The sequence below is a fragment of the Schistocerca americana genome, chromosome X, assembly GCF_021461395.2.
Source record: "Schistocerca americana isolate TAMUIC-IGC-003095 chromosome X, iqSchAmer2.1, whole genome shotgun sequence".
NCBI classification, from domain to species: domain Eukaryota; kingdom Metazoa; phylum Arthropoda; class Insecta; order Orthoptera; family Acrididae; genus Schistocerca; species Schistocerca americana.
In genome coordinates, this window is record NC_060130.1 from 725,902,653 (window position 1) to 725,921,967 (window position 19,315).

At 35.7% G+C, this 19,315-nt stretch overlaps 1 protein-coding gene across 12 annotated transcripts in view; it reads right to left on the reverse strand.

Moving 5' to 3' along the window:
- Window positions 1-19,315, reverse strand: part of LOC124555505 (twitchin) — a 367,233-nt gene that overhangs the window by 248,109 nt on the left and 99,809 nt on the right. For all 12 annotated transcript variants that reach the window (XM_047129451.1, XM_047129441.1, XM_047129452.1 and 9 more), the window contains one exon: window positions 380-505. In XM_047129451.1, the coding sequence (XP_046985407.1) occupies window positions 380-505 (126 nt within the window). The remainder of the gene's footprint in view (window positions 1-379; window positions 506-19,315) is intronic.

Consider the following 19,315-nt stretch of genomic DNA (forward strand, 5'->3'; position numbering starts at 1 on the left):
TGCTGATGCAATAGCAGAAGCTGTAGGGTTAAGTGGAGTTAAGCACAAATAGGAAACTTATTTTGCTGAAGCAGTTACAATCATTGCAATCATTAATATCATTGCAAAATATAATTTCCACACTAAGTGGAGGTTAACAGTACCTTCCGAAGCATTTTACAACAGCATAATGAGTTATGCAATTATCATGGGTTTGTGTCTCTGTGCCCTTGGCTGCAACAACTCATCACTATAACCCACATACAACTTGTTCACTATATTTACCCTATATGTACAAGTTTGAAGAATTCACTAGTTTTGTTTTTCACTTCTTTATAAATGTTCTGCATTTAGATATCAAGTTAACTTGTAGAAATCAAAATGAAGGACATGTACTTACATCTTTCCGGAACATCCACTTTGGTTTTGCATTTGGTTTGGAAAACACAGCATCAAATACTACTTTCTTATCTTTTCCTTCCTTCGCTACCTGATCCACTAATGGCTTCAAAAAGGACTCTTGTTTCTAAAATAGAAAGGAAAAAGATGTAAATCTGTTCAGTCAAAACTATGATGGAAGAAGAGCACAGCACTGATGTGCACAGTAGTTTCTTGCATCCACCAGTTTTCATCACAGCCAAATACAAGGTTCAGCTGTAAAATCTACAAAAAAAGACAACTAAGTGTTCAACAAATGATGTCACTGAAACTGAAAAAACTTCTCTGAAACTAGAAAGACGTATGTAGAATCACATAAGGAAATAATTAACATACACTGAAGTTTAGACAAAAGAAAAAATAACATTCATGACAGAGCAGAAATATGAAGAAATACTCATACGTTTGTGGACACATGCATGCGTTCATAAAAGATGCACATTTGTGCATATCCTCTCTCTCTCTCTCTCTCTCTCTCTCTCTCTCTCTCTCTATCTCTCACTCACTCACACACACACACACACACACACACACACACACCTGAAATGCTGTTCTACTCAACTGTTTGATTATTTTCTACATTCACAGAGTATTCTAAAATAAGCTGTGCCTCAGACAGTGAAAGAAAGCTTTTATAATTGATAGTAAATTTTACAACAAATACAGTTATTAGCAATTATGAAAAAATGTGTTCTCTCTTCATAATGTTGCACTGAAATCCAAAATCTCAGTGGACAAGGATTTGCACTAATATTTATGTTTGAAGCTAGACTGAAAGCACAACTCTAATACTGCAAGAGCCTCCAAATTATGAAAAACATACACTAATGGCATTGAAGAGTTCTGGTAGCAAACTGAATATGACTTAAGAACACTATGACACATTACGCACAGCAAAATGATATTTTTGCTACAACAAATCTAAAGCACATACACTCTTGGTTGGGAACAAAAAATAATGATGCACCGTGAAAGAATTATGTGAATGGGACAGATATCTGTAGACGTGATGTACATGTGCAGGCAAACAAATGATTACAATTTCAGAAAAAATGGATGATTTATTAAAGAAAAAGTGTGTCAAAAATGCTCAAAATGTTCTCAACTGGGGAGAGATCCAATGATTTAGACGGCGAATGTAGGGTTTGTTAAGCATGAAGACAAGCAGTATAAATTCTTGTCATGTATAGGCTGGCTGAAATGCAAGCCCAGGATGCCTGCCATGAAGGGTAACAAAACAGAACACAGAATTTTGTTGATGTGCCACAGTACTGTAAGGGTGCATGGACAACATCCAAAGGGGTCCTGCTTTGAAATGAAATGGCAACCCAGACTATCTGCTGTGGCTGCCCACTTCAGACATCGTAGTGCCTACTGCATCGGCATCCGACTTCACGTCCAACCAAAATGGGATGCCTGTATCATAGGACATATATTCACCATGAAAATCTACGTTGTCTGTGTTGTCAACACAAATATGTACTGGCGACCACAAAACAACACAACACAAGTCCAGGTCTCTACCAACGGCCGCCAGGGACTGCTACCCATTCATGGGGCCTGTAGAACAGCTTCACCAGAGGTTGCAGCTAGCCCAGGAACTACTTTGCTACGCCAGGCAAGTGATCACAAATAGTTGTGGTAGATACATCCACCAAACGGGCTTTATAGGTCGGTGCACCACCGGCAAAGGGCAGTTCGACACACCGCTTGGAAGTATGCAGAGCTGTCACTCCGGCAGCCCACAGCCAGACGCCTCTATTAGCTGGCCAATCTCTTACTGATGGACTTGGGATAATCAATGAACATCTTGACATTGTATGATTGTTTGGTTGTGATCTCTCCCCGCGAAGAGTCCAGTCTTTTCTATTATTATTTGTTATTGTACATTGGTGATGATCTACAGTTGGAATCGAGTCTGTTGTTCCTTTGGAAATTGCATTATTGTTTCGTTTTGGTGAGTCCAATAAATTGTTTTTGGACTTGTGTTTTCCACATTTCTATTCTGCTAGTGCAGATACTTCATTATCACTCCTAGTTGTCAGGCTTTATGATGGGTGGCTGTCAGGTTGTCACTCCTGGTTGTTGGGCTGTATGGCAGGCAACAGGTAGGTTGGTATCCCATCCCTGTCTGGGGTATCTCCAGACATTTCTTCATTGGGTCATCGGGGTTCAATTTGAAGTTGGACTCAACACTGAAGACATTTCTACTACAGTCAATGAGATTTCAGTCCAAAGACATTCCTGGAGATGCCCCAGACAGTGGTCAGATACTGAGCAGACTGTCACCCACCATGCAGCCTGACAAACAGGAATGATGGTTCATAGCAAGACCCCTTTTGTAGTCATTCACAACACCCTTATTGCACAGCAGTAAGTTGGCAATATTCTACACCCCGTTTTGTTGCCCTTCATTGTAAGTCATCCTGGGCTTACATTTCAGCAAATAATGCCTGTCACACATGGCCTGAATTTCTATTACTTGTCTTCATGCCTGCCCAACCCTACCTGGGCTAGCATGGCTGCCAGATCTCTGGCCAACTGAAAATTTTTGGAGCATTATGGGTAGGCCCCACTAACCAGCTCAGGAGTTTGACAATATAATGCAGAAACTGGACAGAATTTGGCATGATACAGCTCAGGACATCCCATCAACCCTATCAATCAATGCCAAGCAGAATAACTGCTTGCATAAGAGCCAGAGGTGGACCAACACATTAATGACTTGCTCAATTTGTGAAGCTCTTGATCTTGAATAAATAATCAAATTTTCTGAAATTGTAATCATTTGTTTCTCTGTACATGTACATCACATCTACCGATTACCACTACATTTGGATAATTCCTTCGTGGTGCATTGTCTTTCTTATCTGTGAGTGTATTAAGAAGATCAACTATTCCTTCCTCTTGGTTATCATAAGATATCATACTAGCAGTTTTCAGTCAACAACACATCTGAAACTGCATTATTGTTATGTATGAGATGGATGGCATTCTCATGTAGTCTTCATAAATATGTCAGAACTAAGAACTAATACCCATAAACAGCATTAAGGTACATCTTCTGTGTCTCCCAACAGCAACAAAAATATGCACAGACACATCAGAAAAGACATCCTTTAGTATTTCTTAAAACCTGTGAATAACTAATGAGATCATCATTTGTTCTCCTCATATAGATCTCAGGACATGTTGGAACTGATCTGTTTCTGCCTCAGACCTTCTAATGTATGAACTATTTTAGTCATTTTGGTATAAAATAAATTACCCGCAAATTATATAACTTTCTTTTTTCAAGACAAAATTACTTTAATTTGGTACATACTTGTCAACTTATATGATATAATAATTTCATCCTTTCACTCACTAGAACACCAAATGTCTGGGCAAAGAAGCCTTCTCATCAGTTACGAAAATTTTTTGTGGTATTTAAGGCAACCCCACAGCTTGCCCTCAGAAACCTTACTATCTAGATACATGTAATGTAGCTTTTGTGATCCACACCCTCAAGCAATTATTTTTGTTGCCCAATTGCTGTTCTTCAATTGCACTGTGCTTTCTTATACTTATTCATGTGAATTTTTCTTATGTGTTCCATTTTGTATCAGTGTTCTCTCTGACCACAGATTATAGTCATGCTCCAAATGGAATATTCTTCAGACGCAAATGTTAGACAGTCATACCTTCATTTGACTTTGTGCTGATGATAATTTATATTAATCAAGAAAATGACTAATTTAGGTTGCTTGATAAATATAAGACTTTTGTTTTGCTGTAAGTCTGTTCACATTCAATTTGTGTCAACTGTATTTTTGTGAATGATCTGTTTACTTCCTCCTGTTGTTAATACCACAATAACATCAGCAACGTGGATCATAAAGAGACAACTTCAGCAAGTGAAAGTATGGCCTCGTTCTTGATGAAAATAAAAACATCCACATTATGTGATTTTTTTTACATATAGCATTATGTTAAGAGACCAAAATGGAATAAGCTTTCCAGTATCCAACACAATAATAGTCTTGCCTAGTTATTCTTTATGTTATTTTCCTATATTTTAAATATTTGTAAGATTCCCCAACCTTTGACTATAGATACACCCCCCTATAAAGTATAGAGGGATCATCCACTTTATTCTACACTGAGAATTCCAGCTCTCCTACAACATATTATGAGTGAATTTATTTTACTTCTGATACACTTGCACATCATAACAAAAAAGATGTGAAAATACAAGGCAGAAAGAAGAAAAACTACTCATTTAAGAGCAGTATATGAAAAGAGATCTTTAGATGGTACCTATTAGAGAATAGATATATTAAGTCTTCGATGTATATTGCTGTATTGACTATTTCATCCTTCTCCACTATTAGAAGAGATAACACATTAGCTTACACAGTATAAGTGAACAACACAGCTACACCTGCTGACAAGATATTGATCATACATGAATACAGTTATTCTTTCTAAATAAATTATTTCTCTGTCTGTTGTATGGAGCATTCAAACACTTAGCTACAATTCAGCTGAGAAGAGAGTTCATTAGCTGTCAGAATTGGAAAAATTAATTAATAGAAAGCTCTAACAAACAGACAAAGAGGAGATCAGAGAAAGACAGAAGGAAAAAACTTCAGACCTCATTTATATGTTATGTTAGATCTGTTTCACTGTGGCCAGCACGAAACATGACACTTTCTTTAAAGAACTTCATTATAGTTCATAAATGAGACACAGATCTAGATTATACATTCATTACACACAAACACTAGCAACTGTACTCGTATTATGGAGCGTATATAATTCTAAGACATAAAATGTACAAGCAATAGAGACAACACATATAAAAAAGAAATAGGGACAATACATGAAGGCAAGAAGTAGTTGTTATATGACCACAGGAAAGCTAGAAACATAAATATAAAAAAGAAAGTTTACAGCAGCAGTTGCTGCACAAGAATCAAGAGAAAGTCAAACTGAAGATCAGCAGTTTCAAGAAGAACAGAAATCGACAGAACAGAAATTTCAGCACATATTAGTCCAACCTCCTTCTTCTGAAAATGGTGAAGCACTGGCCAATCAGGGATCAACTCAGCTAGGGAGCGGCGGCGCGATGGCTGTTTGACTACCCTCTCATTATTCTAAAACACAAAGTTTTCTTGTGAATAATTCACACATCTAACAGATGTTTCTCATGCAAAGACGTGAGGACAGATTCCAAAGTGCCTTTATTAAAATGTCATATGGAGAAAGTTTTCACTTTTTTTGTTATGAAACATGCAATTGTTCCAAAATTATACTGTTAGTTTGATTAGTGTTTTGTGGTAATCAGAGACTGAAACATCTATATTCAAAATAAAATTTGTGTAAAAAAATCTCCTACAAATAGGAAGTATTCAGATTATAAATAATTAGTTGAAGACAGAATAAAAATGACAAGATCAGCATATGAGTTTCAAACTGAGCAGATCAGAAAATTCCAGATGATATACAAGAAGATGAATATAGAAAATTAATTCCAGGCTTTAAAATTGTGTATTTTTATACTCATTAATAATGTGACCTTGTATCAAGATAGGGATGGAAAACAAACACTTTAATAATGTGAATTTCTATTTATTGTTGAGTGTTATTATACTTGCAACATTAGTTCCAATTACAAATTTGGAAACTACAATGATGTAGCCAATGTGCTTCCAATTCTACAATACATTTTGTGTAACAGATCTAGTTTCAAAAACTGGAATGAGTTATGCCAACCACTCAAAACAGCGTGGGGAAACTGAGCAGCTTGTAAGAACATGAAAAGAAAGTTCTGCATTGTAGCCCAGATTTTAAACCTATGTTCTTCCCTCTCTTCTAGCACACTGATGATATGACAGTGATGATTGATTGGTTTTGATACAGTTAGTGCAATTAATGTGGCACTACATTCAACAAGCTTTATTTGTGCCACGGTAACAGGATTGTTGTGTGTGTGTGTGTGTGTGTGTGTGTGTGTGTGTGTGTGTGTGTGTGTGTCTGCACACTGTAGTAGGACACAAGTTCAAAAGCTGAGCTATAATCTTTAATTTCTTTAAAGTCCTCTTGGCTACTCAGCTTCACTGCTATTTGAGGACTCATGGACCTTACTCATTCCACTGTTCATATTCAAGCCACAATTTTTGATTATCATTTATTTTGTGGCAATTGTCCACTTTATTGGCTAAAATGTGCAAAAATTTGTGCTGGGTATCAAAGTCCCAACTTAAATTCCATTGTTCATTAAAATGAACTTAACTGGCAAATAAAGCATGACAAACTCCTTTTCACTGATGAATTTTAAGAGCAGAAGGCAAATATGACTGCAAGTATATATGAAAACAATAAAATGTTGTTCTTTTTTTGCAAGTAGAAAGCTTCAATTCAGCCATGCATTTATAATTTGTTAATGCTTTCTACTTGTATTGGTACCAGGAACAATACATATGATGTATGTGCTGTTATTGTTTAATTCATGTCTTGTGGTACATTCCACAACCAAAAATGTGAAAGAATGTAATTATTTATCTCTATAGACCTGATATCTGAGTGTAATACCCAACATATCACATAAGGAATTAGAGCCATGTCATTATTTAACACTTTGTAAACAAGCAACCACAGAGATTTCTCCCACTGTTGCTAACTTGACACCACATTATGAATTTTCCATCATAAAATAGTCTCTATTCTATTAATACTTGACACCATATTATGAATTTTCTTTCATAATCTTATTTCTGGCATGGAATATTCAGGGTTGATTCTATTTATTAGGTGGTTTAATTATCCACCAATTTTCAGGAAATGAAATTCAAGTGATGAGCAAGATAATGCAGAGCTTGAGTTGTGTTGCTACATTATTGATATATATGCCAGGATGTTACTAAAATCTACATTAGGTAGAAACATAGATAAACAGCATTATGGTTCCACTACATTCTTTCAAACTTTTTTAAGGTACAAGTAAAATATAAACATTCTCATCTTACAGTCCATGAGTCAAAAAAGTGAACTGAACAGGGCCATGGATCTCTCTCGAACTCAACTATGAGAGTGAAGATAATGCTGTCAATCCTGTGATGGATGTGAACACAGTGCTTTCAAAGAGTAACTACTTTCCTGGCATTCACTGTGTAACACATTGAATTTACCTCAAAATTAGATTATGATTAATTATGTATGACAAATCTGCATCCTGAACTCAAAATTAAGTGAATACCCTATCACAAGAGTGCATGTTTTCTCTTTCTACGTCTCAAGATACGAAAGAGGTAACAGTAAAACCTGAAAAGGCCACTCTCATGATACAATGATCCACAAAATTGTTACTGACAATGTACTGCAATACATTTGTCAAAATTACTTTGTTCATAAATTGCAGATAAATACATGACCTGACAAAAAAAACTGAAGCAGCCAGAAGGGAAGGAAGAAAAGAAATGAAACTTTACAGGTTGAGAGGGTATGTGATGTTATTTCAGTGACTGCAAAATCCATCAAATTTATAAAGAACTTGACAATATGAGCCCACTTATCAGTATTCAGTTTCATCCCCTCTGGCTTCAATGGATGGACTAATTGTGTTTAGAAGGATACCATAAAGCTGTTGTATCATCTCCTGAGGCAAGTGGGCCCACAGATGTTTTAACTGATCCTTGGTATCATGGATACTGCCACTGGGATGGAGTTGACAAACAAGCTCTATTGGAGAGAGACCTGGAGATCTTGCTGGCCACAGGAGGAGCTCAACATTATGCAGCCAATTCATAAAGCATGTGCCACATTTGAATGAGCATTGTTCTGTTAAAAAATGGCACCACAATACAGTCGAGTGAGAGGTAACATGAGGATGCAGGATGTCCGTGACATATCATTGTGCCATCTGAGTTCCCTCAATCATTTGCAGCTGTGACTTGAAGTCATACCTGATGGCTTCCCACATAATGTTGACAGGAGTAACATCACTGTGCCTCTCCAAAATACTGGAAGAATGGAATCTCTCCATAGTTTACCACTGTACTGGCTGACAATGTTCATCTGAGGAAGTGCAGAACCATGATTCACCACTAACGTAATGCAATGCCATTCAACAGTAGTCCTGGTGACAGCACCACTCCAAAAGCAGCCATTTGTCTTGTGGTGTTAGCAGCACCAAACACTTAGGACCATAACTGCTTAGTATGGCTGCTACTATTCTTCAACTAATGGTGCAGAATCATGAAGAATGTTGCAGGGATTCTGTTACTTCTTCTTGTATGGTAACCACAGATGTGAAGTGGTAACACTGTGCTTGGTGAACAATACGGCACTCCTTCCCTGTGGTGGTCAGACATGGTTGACTGGAACCTTAACAATGAGTATGCCTGCCCTCACATTTTCATGCAGTTCAATAGTGAGCCACTTCCACATATGAATGCCCCACAAATTTGCATACTGGACAATTTGACCAGCTGGCCAAATGAAGACTTACAATGAAGTCCCTTTAATACACTTTCAGGTGTTGGTAATGCTGTCTCACATGAATACATGACATATCCATGTCCTTCACAGTGATTACTCAACATTTCAACATCTGATTCTCTTTATGCTCAATACATACCCTACCAGGCTTGGCAATAAAACTAAACATGTTAACAATAATGCATTCTTGTTGCCATTCTGCCCATCACAGAGAACTGGAACTCTTAAATCATTTACATAACTGGCGATTGTGTGTGTGCCTATGTAGTTACTTTGACATCAGACTATATTTTTTGGGTGCTTTACTCTTTTTGGCAGGCAATGTATTTTATGAAGATGAGATGGAAATTTTAGTGCAAAAAATTAATAGGCATGTTGTCAGTATATGGAGTATCACTGCAGTACAGTAAAGAAAGAATTAGTGACTCTGGATATGCATTATGCAGCCACAAAACTTTTGTTTTCTGCCAGCTGCCTACTACATGTACTACTCAGTGTAATAAATCTCGTACATGTATCTATACATTTTGCAGAATCCTTACTGACCAAAAACCCCTGAATAGTTTGCTTAAGTAACAGTTATGTATATATACCTCATTATACCTGAAGTTCTTTTTTTGTGATCATGCCATGTATACCTATCTAATTTATCAGTTACCATTGCACACAGCATCTGTAAAATTAACACAGCTTTTGTGACAATTTTTGTACAATATCTCAGTATTTCTTCATATGAAAAATCTGTACTACAATTCTGCTGAACAAGCCTCATCCTGTGCTGGAGGTAATACTTCCTAAATCTAAATGGGTATTTCACTTCTCCAATGGTGGCAGTGACATGATGTGTGTTACACAGCAGCAAGAGAAATGTGAAGAACAACTAAAACCCATATTATTAGTTTTACATGATGCAAACAGGACGTTTTATACCAACAGTAAAGATACTATACAGCTGGTTTAAAGGCACCTTGCAGCTTTGGATATTTTTTAAAACTAATTCAATAGATTCACAATATTCTGTATCATAGTGACCTTTTGGAGAAGTTTCCAACTGCAAAAAGCTTTAAACAAGGTTGTGTGCATGTACCTATACTTTTTGATCTGTACATGAAAAGCATAATCCACGAAACAACATCCACATACCAGGTAAGGCTGGTGAAGTTTCATGTTCTGGTCCCTGAAGGAACTATCAGGCCTCACTATCAGCTGTGTCTTCTTCTGCCAATGGTGTCACTGGATGCAGTAAGGAGGGGCATGAGGTCAGCACACTGCTCTCCTGGTCACTGTTGGCTTTATTGACATTGTAATCACTACTAATCAGCTAAATAGCTTCTCAGTCAGCCTCACGAGGCTGACTGCACCCTGTACCATTCCTCTCATCATGGAAAAATCTCTGTCAGTATCAGAAACTGAGCTCAGGTTTTCTGTGTGGCAGTCAGCTACTCTGACCACTCAGTTACAGAGGTGGACACCCACATACAAGAGCAATTTTTAAATTAGGTATCAGTTTGATTTTTTTTTTCATGTCATAGTTAGCTCAAAAAGACTGAGCAAATTCTCCTAGGTAACATATGCAAATGCAGATGACAATGTTTCTGAATCTCACAGCCTGAAGAGCTGCAACCATTTGTTAGCTTCTTCAGAGTTCACATACAAAATCTGGCATGACTATAAATACTATAAAAAAGTTTGCACAACTTGCTCCTGGAGCCACAGTCCTAGACTATGGTATTATTGTCTCTGATACATATTTTTGACAGTTTGCAGGTAAATATGTGGTGTGACCTTCTTCATGACCATATGGTGGTATTGTTTTTCTTTGCAAAGGCTTCAGTAATCTTGACTGTTTATCTGGACATATTCAAATAGTTTGAATTTCCACATGTCGAAGTACTGCAACGTGATTTCATACTGCAGCAAGAAAGTACCACTCCTCACTAGGCCTTGGCCATTAGGAAGACTTGGATGACATAATTTCAGGTCATTGGGCTGGCGGAGAGGGACCCAATCCCTGGTCCCCAAAGTCACCAGCAGTAACCCTGTTAGAATGTTGGTGAAGGATGCTGTCTACTGGACCCTGTGCAGGACCTGCAGGAGCTGTGAGCTCACAGTAGTGCAGCAACTGCACATGTCAAAGAGGACATGCTAGGCCAAACATGAGAGGAACTGGAATATCATTTACATAGCCCGCATGTTACAGATGGAGTACATAATCAACTCTGTGAAACAGCTGATAAAACTGTATGTGTGTGTGAACATTATGCCATGAGCCATAACTTTCTACCTATCCCCATTTCTGGAATAAAAACTGCAAAGATCATTTTGGAACACCCAGTAGAATTCATTGGATCTTTCTCAACAAAGTTCCACAAACAGCCACCAAATTGGTGGTGCGCTAGACAGCATTTATTTTATTCCTGCTTATGCGACATGGTCACTTTTCTAAACACTTAAAAAATTACGCTGTGGGCAAATACCTCCACAATTTAACACTCTTTTTCTTTACTGGTATAACATTAATTAGTTATTCCCTTCCTTTTTTATCATCTTATCTTTTGTTCTGCCTACAGTTTGTGTTTTCTTTCAAGTTTAAATCTTTCAGACATTTTAAATCACCACAGATTTACTGCACATTATATGTGTTCCTGACTTATAGTTGAATTGAAGTGTTGGTTTGTAACACAAACTTTGATAGTGATTACAGTTTGTAACATATCTGACTGTGGTGTCACAATACACCTGAAGATGGTCTGTTTATAATCAAACCTCACTGTGTCGTAAATTGATTAATACAGTTGTGCACATCCATGATTTTTCAACAATTTTTACAAGCTGTAAATCATTGCTTCCTCAAAATAACTAAACTTGGAAATTAAGAAATGGATTTACACCATAAAATCCAACTACCTGGCCACTGCTGACAAACAATGAACACTACTCCAACAAGGCAACTTCCCGAGTGTCAATAAACAATCTTGATGCAACTTGGTGGGCAGGTAGAAGGGGCAAAATAGTGCAATACATTTTTTTTGTGCTTAATTTCACTTTTAAGGTGTAAAACAAGCCCTGGAAGGTAATTTGGCTTTATTGGTTTAGAGGGAACATTTCAAAATGATAGTATATAAAAAATGTGTTTTCGATATATGAGATGACATGTAATTAACATTCTTGAAAACTGTATAATCAACATATTTAATCATTTGAAATTTTGCAAAACACCCCACCACCATTAATTACTTTTGAAAAATGAAAACTTCTGTTACAATTAAATTAAACAAGCTTTCAAGGCACATATCTCCTGCGTAATACAGGTTGTTTCTGAAACAGCATTTTTGGAGAATAAGCTGTACACATTGCACTGTTGGAGAGTTTTCAACATACCTAATTTAAGCAGCTAAACATTCATTACTGTTCTAATTATTTATTTCACTTATTTGTTTTATGTTTTAAATTGTTATTTTACTTTTTACATTCTTTTTTTAAAACCATGTCACATTTGCGTATTATGTCATTTGAAAATAATAAGTAACTAATTACTTAGATAGAAAATAATTGCAGTAATGATAATCGGTAAGTAACTGCTTAAAACATAGTGTTTTTTTACACCATGTGCATAAAATGAATGAAATTTCTTCATGTAAAATACTTGACAAAGAAGCCAATATAAAGCAAAATTCAGCAGGATTTCAAACTGTCACAGATGGTCCTCTGAATATCCTAATTTGTATCAGGCATGTTTCAGTACATTGTTAAGCTTTGGAAAGGAAAACTGATTATGTACTAGTGGTTGCAGCTTGATTGTATTGTTTCTCAAGTGGAGATTGGCATCATAATCATTCAACAGAACTAGATCTGAAAATTTTCTCACAGAGTTCTTCCAACATCAAAAGCTATATACATTCCACAGCTGTATCTGAGTCATGCCCTTTGGGATCATGAGAAGTCTCTTGTCCTCGGGTAAAATGTTAGAAACAGTTTTGTGCACACCTACCACCCACCTTTTCATAGTTGTAAAGGAAACTAATGGTGAGTTTGGACCACTATTTTTGAAATCCAGAATGTCCTTGTGACATTATCAAAATCTGGTAGATAAACATCTGACCAGGTTAAAAGATATTTTAAAGATGTTTCTTTCCCAGCAAGGGAGAAATATCTGTATTATAGTTACATTCTTGCAGTGGTTGATGTGAAAGAACTGTTTAAAGCATAAAGCATCATACCTCAGGATAAGGAACTTATTCATCTGATGATCTCAAAGGGCTCAATGGCACAGGTACAGCTGTGGGATGTATATGGCTCTCGATGTTGGGAGAACTTTGTGAGAAAATTTTCAGATCCAGTTCTCTTGAATGATTATGATGCCAATGTCCACTTGAGAAACAATGCAATCAAGCTGCAATCACTAGTACATAATCACTTCTCTTTGCTAATGCTTACCAATGTACTGAAAGACATCTGACACAAAGCAGGATATTTAAAGGATCACCCATGATAATTTGAAATCCTGCTGAATTTTGTTTTATATTGTGTTCTCTGTTGTGTATATTATGTGAAGAAATTTTGTTCATTTTATATGCACGGTGTAACAAAACACAGTGTTTTCAGCATTTCCTTCCAGATTATCATTACTGTAATTATTTTCTATCATAATAATGAGTTGCTGTAATTTTCAGGTAACAAAATACACATATGTGAAATGGTTAACTAAAAAAAATATAAAAAATGTAAAATAATCATTTACAACATAAAACAAACATAAGTAAAATTAATAATTACAGTAGTAATGAATGTTTAGCTATTTTAATTAGGTATGTTGAAAATACTTCAACAGCACAATATTTATAGCTTACTTTCCAATAATGGTATTTTACAAACCAGCTTTATTACACAGGGATGTATGTGGCTTAAAAGCTTCTTTAATTTATGTTGTAACAAAAGTATTCATTTTTCAAAATTAATTAATGATGTTGGGGTACTTTGCAAAATTGTGAAGTATTACAAAAGTTGTTTATACAGGTTTCAAGAACATTAATTAAATATCTACTTTGATGTGAAAAACATTTTTTACATCATCATTTCGAAGATATTCCCTCTAAACTAACAAAGCCAAATCATTTTTAGAGGTGTTTTTCACTCCTCAAAAGTGAAATTGGGCACAAAGAAAAAAATACAAATTGCACTATTTTGCCCCCTCTACGATGTGCCAAATCATCATGATCGTTTATTGAGACATGGGAATGTTAGCTGGCAAGTGAATGCCACACAAGGCAGTCACAGAATTCCTATTAGATTATACACTGAATAATTATACAATTAGCTTCTTTCCTAGCTCATATTTATCCAGAATCACTTGTGCACCAAACAGTCCCATGTAATTTGAAAATAAAGCAGATTACTGTTGTTAATTTAAATGGTAAATGGTAGGGTACACAGACTTGCAGACCAATATCCCTGTTGCAGAATCATAGAGTATACTCTGATTTCAAACATCATGATAATCTTGGAGGAAAAGTAGCTGCTGTGAAGGAAGCATCACAGGATCACAAAAATCACTCTTATAAAAAACAGCTCATTTTTTCACATAATATCTTGAAGATAGTAGCCAATCTGATTGTTCAGTGACGTGAAATATGATGAACATGATAAACTAGTAAAAAGGAATGTGAATGACATACATGAGCTTTGTTGCAAGGCTTCTAAGAAAATGTGGTCCACATGTAAAACAGATAGCATACAACATGCTATTCAGACCAATTCCAAAGTATTTCTGGAGAAACTGGTGTCCTTATCAACTAAGCGTGACACAAGCCATCAAATGAGTTTAGAGGCATTAAGTTGGGATCTTAACAGGTCACTATGGTCAATATGAAAGCATAGCATACATATTCCGGGTGCTTACATGGGAATATTTGGACAAAAGATATTGGTATACTCATGAAACCCTGTTTGGATAATTTAGAGAACTGGTATTCACGGAAAATTGTGGAATAATTCTCCTGTCACCATTATATATCTCATGCAGCGATCATGGGCATAAGATACAAGAAATTATAATATATGTTGAGATATAAAGACAATCGCTCCATAAATGAATGGAATGGGACAGAAATATTGATACAAAGTAAACTGCACCATATACTGAATAGTTACCAATTATGTTTGTAGCCAGCCATAGTTTGAACACGAATCACTTCATTTAAGAATGTGCACTGATCTGAATCAAATATGAATAAATAATAATTCTGTGTTTACATTGTCAGCAGTCATGAGGAAGTAGGGTGTATATCTATAATAAAAAGGGAAAAATAAGCACAATAGTGCATGATGGCTTGATTCTATTATTACATAAACAATTCCATCAAATTCATTTGCTATGAGCACCTGGTACTTAAATACATAATCCTGCATGTCTTTCATAACTATACATGATTATTAATGACAGAAAAAAATGTCTGACACATTTGCTTTTTTCCTTCTGACAAACAATGGCAATCATTGTCTTAATTTCGCACCATACATTTTTTGACAAATACACAAAGTACTATTCTAATACATGACTCTTTTCCTTTGAGGTATATGGAGAATGAAATTCTATAACAAGGCCATTACCCAATAGCTCTTTCAAAAAGCAATGACATACCACAAGACATGTCACTAAACTTACAACAGACATCCACTTGCTCAACAAGAAAAGCATCAATTAAAAGATACCATGATTCTGCTGAGACTGCCTGTTATTTGAATCAAAGTTTTACTTTTCACTACTGGCTAGTTTCAATCACATGGTCACTGTCAAGTGTCATGTGCCTATGAGCATATATAAGCTAGTAGAACATAATTCATAAAGCCACAAATAAAAAAGAAAATGCAGAGGCATGTCCAAATGCATCATGAAACCTGTAAATAATACATCACAGATTAGTATGTCCATACTTGTTTTCATACTGATCTGCACATACAGTGTGTTAACTGTAAGACGGCAGAGTTGTGAGGGGGGGTGCGGGGAGAGGAGGAAGCAAGCATTGGCTGGCGAGGGGAGAGGAGCCGTTGGGGGGGACAAGGCACGCCTAGCAGTTGCAGTGCTGGCACTACAAATTGCGCGTCATGCTTACACGAAAGCAGACAAAAGGCTTGGAAGTAAAACTCGCTTTAAATGTTGTTCATAAACGGAACTGAAATCGTCATGTACATTAAAATCTGTATATATAAAAATGAATGCATGTATGTTTGTCTACTATGCGCTCACAAACCATTCATCCGATTGCAATGAAACTTTGGTGAGTTGTTCGAATGCCCGAAAACAGTAATGGGCACTGTTTCTACAGTTAGGTCATCATTTTATGCGTAGCACAATTGATTAGGTAAAGGCTTGTCACGCGTTCGATTCCCACTACTCGCAATTTGTTTTTCATTTTATTTCATTCCCCGCAATGTGAAACTAGTAATTATAAAATTTAAATATCCTTAAACAGGTCATATAGTATAACGTAACTGTCAATCTCTATATATAAAAATGAATGTATGTATGTCTGCCCTCTGTTCGTTCCCAAACCATTCATCCGATTGCGATGAAATTTTGGTGATTCCTTCAAAGTGATCGCAAACAAAATATCTGAAATGGAAACTCACCTTTTCTTGCCAGGCGTTTGTGGTGATATGCCAGGATGATTCTTGGAAAACTGTTTGAATCTTCCAGTGCTACGCATGCTTTGTCCTGTGTATGTAGCAGCTCTCACTGAAGATTTGTAAATGGGGTGAAGCAATTTTTTCTGCTCCCTTTCCCTTTCGCAGCATTCAATCACACGCAATATAATTTTGCAAGCATCGCTACATAATACTGGTTTCCTTCTAACCATAGGCCTACTGGTAGGGGTTGTTGGCGACTATCTGATGGGAACATACGCTTGGTGCTATTTGAGAGGAGTGGGCTATGCACAAGCACTGGGTTTTACCCTCTCCCATTTCTCATCATCATGCACCACAAACAGGACACCATACTATAGGCACATTTATTACAATCACTTGCACTCAACAGATACATTGAAAATCTAACTCCCACACACCTTTAGAAAATCGGCTATTGTATATGGAGGAAGAAAACTGTCACCAATTAAGCAGCTGAATCTACACCTTGGGGTGTCCCAGAATATGCCATAAAATTCTTTTTTTCTTTTTACTGGTCAGTTATTTGTTAAATACTTGGTACCAGTAAACAATGCACTTGGACATGTCTTGGCATTTGTTTTATTTATGACTGCATGGAGACTCATCTATTAGCATATATATAACACTTGATAATGAGCATGGGGTGAAAATGGGCCAAAAGTGGTGAATGAAACATTTATAATAGCAGACAACCTCCATTGCACAATGATGTATTTAACTGATGATTGATGGCAGTGGACTGAAGCGTGAGGAAAACAATAACAACACTATTGACAGCACTGGATAATCAAAAATTTTTCTCAAAGCTACATGAAAACTTAATGAGGAATGATACACAAGAAATGAATCTCCATAAAATGTAATATATCCTCTATTACTGAATGAAGTTATTTAGTTTAGTATTTTTCTATCTCATGCCAAGAGAGAAAATACTTAACATCTAAAAAGCTAAGAACAAATAAAGAAAATCTGTTAAATAAGCAGAAAAGTAAAGAAAAGCGAAGAAAAACTGAAGTTGCTGGAGGTTAGAAAAGCAGTTTGCTCTTGCTGTTTCCAAATGGTGCACTGTAACTTATAAAACTCATTTAGACATGTATGTATCAGGATAGGGAACTGGGGCAATGGCCTACAGTTTTACATTATACAGTTAAAAGTAATATTTTAGAAAATAAATTTAGAACATTTTTAGGCCATAAGAATTAAATGTAAAGTACATACAAAGGAGAAGTGCTATGCGAACCTTGAGTAATTCTTTGTCCACCAATTGTAGTTTAGGCCAATCTGTTATTAGATCTTGAAGAGATGGCCGTCTTCTTATGTCAAATACATCCTGAGGGCATTTGGTGCAAATACAAATGATGTTTAATTCATTGCTCTTTAAAATAAGTGATTTAATTTACTCACCACCCAAGCAGAGTGTGAATTTACAAATGCAATGCTATTTTTTTTCACTTCACTTGAAATTTGGGGTCTGTTGTTGAAAGTATTGAGGAGGTTTATATGAATATGATCTACTGCAGATAAAAAGATCCAAGAATTAAAAAATACTGTTAACTCAATGCACAACAGTGCATGATAACTGAGTGCAAGAATTTGAAGTGGTTTTAATAAACAGTCAAATGTCATATATCATGTGAATATTTTACTACAACACACACAACTTTATTGTATGAATATCAAACAATAAATAAAGTGAACCTGTATCAGATCATATTGGAGGTCCACAGAAGCCGTTCATCACATCTAAGAACTATATTACGATGAAAAGTGTTTTAGCAACCAATCACAATTTATATGGGATCAACACTTAAACATTGCTAGTGTTGATAAACTGAGTACTTCTTGTAAAACACATTTATAAGCAAAAGTAATTCACACTCTGTAGGTTTAATTTATTGTTTTCTGCTTGTTTTCTTTTAAATATGTGTTTTATAGTGCAGTCTTCTCATAATGAAACACTATGAATGGATACCCACACACCACATTGTGTTTAATAGAAATCAAAAGCTAAAAGCTGAGGAAAATGAGAAAAGTACATAAAAAAGAAAATGTCTGTCAGCTTCAATATTTGTGTTACTACCATATACAGCATTACGTAATTTTTATGCCAGAAATGCCATTTTCATCATTATGTGAGCCGATTACATCCACATTGAGTTTTGTAATTTTAATGTTTAGTTGGGTGAAAATTATCATTCTGAGTTTGCACCCAAAATTCTGTTGATATTCTGATATCATCAAATATTATAGAGATACTATCAGTCTCTTTATTTTGCTCTATTGCACTATTAGTTTGTGGTTCTCATTATGAACAGACTGCAAGCATGCAAATTTATATAGACATTAAAGAAAGCTGTTATTAAAAACTGGTTTTTATTTGGCATAACATGCTGAATATAAATATTTTTGCCACTCAAATTATTGATTGAATTTAAATGTGTTTCAACAATTTTACAATTAATTAATCATTTTGTTACAATTTTATATTAGGTTCAATTATAAATCTTAGTAATGGACTGGGTAGGAAAATAAGGATATATTATGATGGATCAATGCATTTTAATCTCATTTCATTATTTCCCAGAGCAATCATGATATGAAGCATAGTAATAAAGATGAGCCTCCAGCAATATACGTATATTTAAAATAATGGTTAGAAAACAGTCAACAAATTTTTGTTTACATTAGAGATGATGGCAACTGAAGAGTATCATTTTCAGAATGTTAACAGTGAAGACAATGAAAAATTACT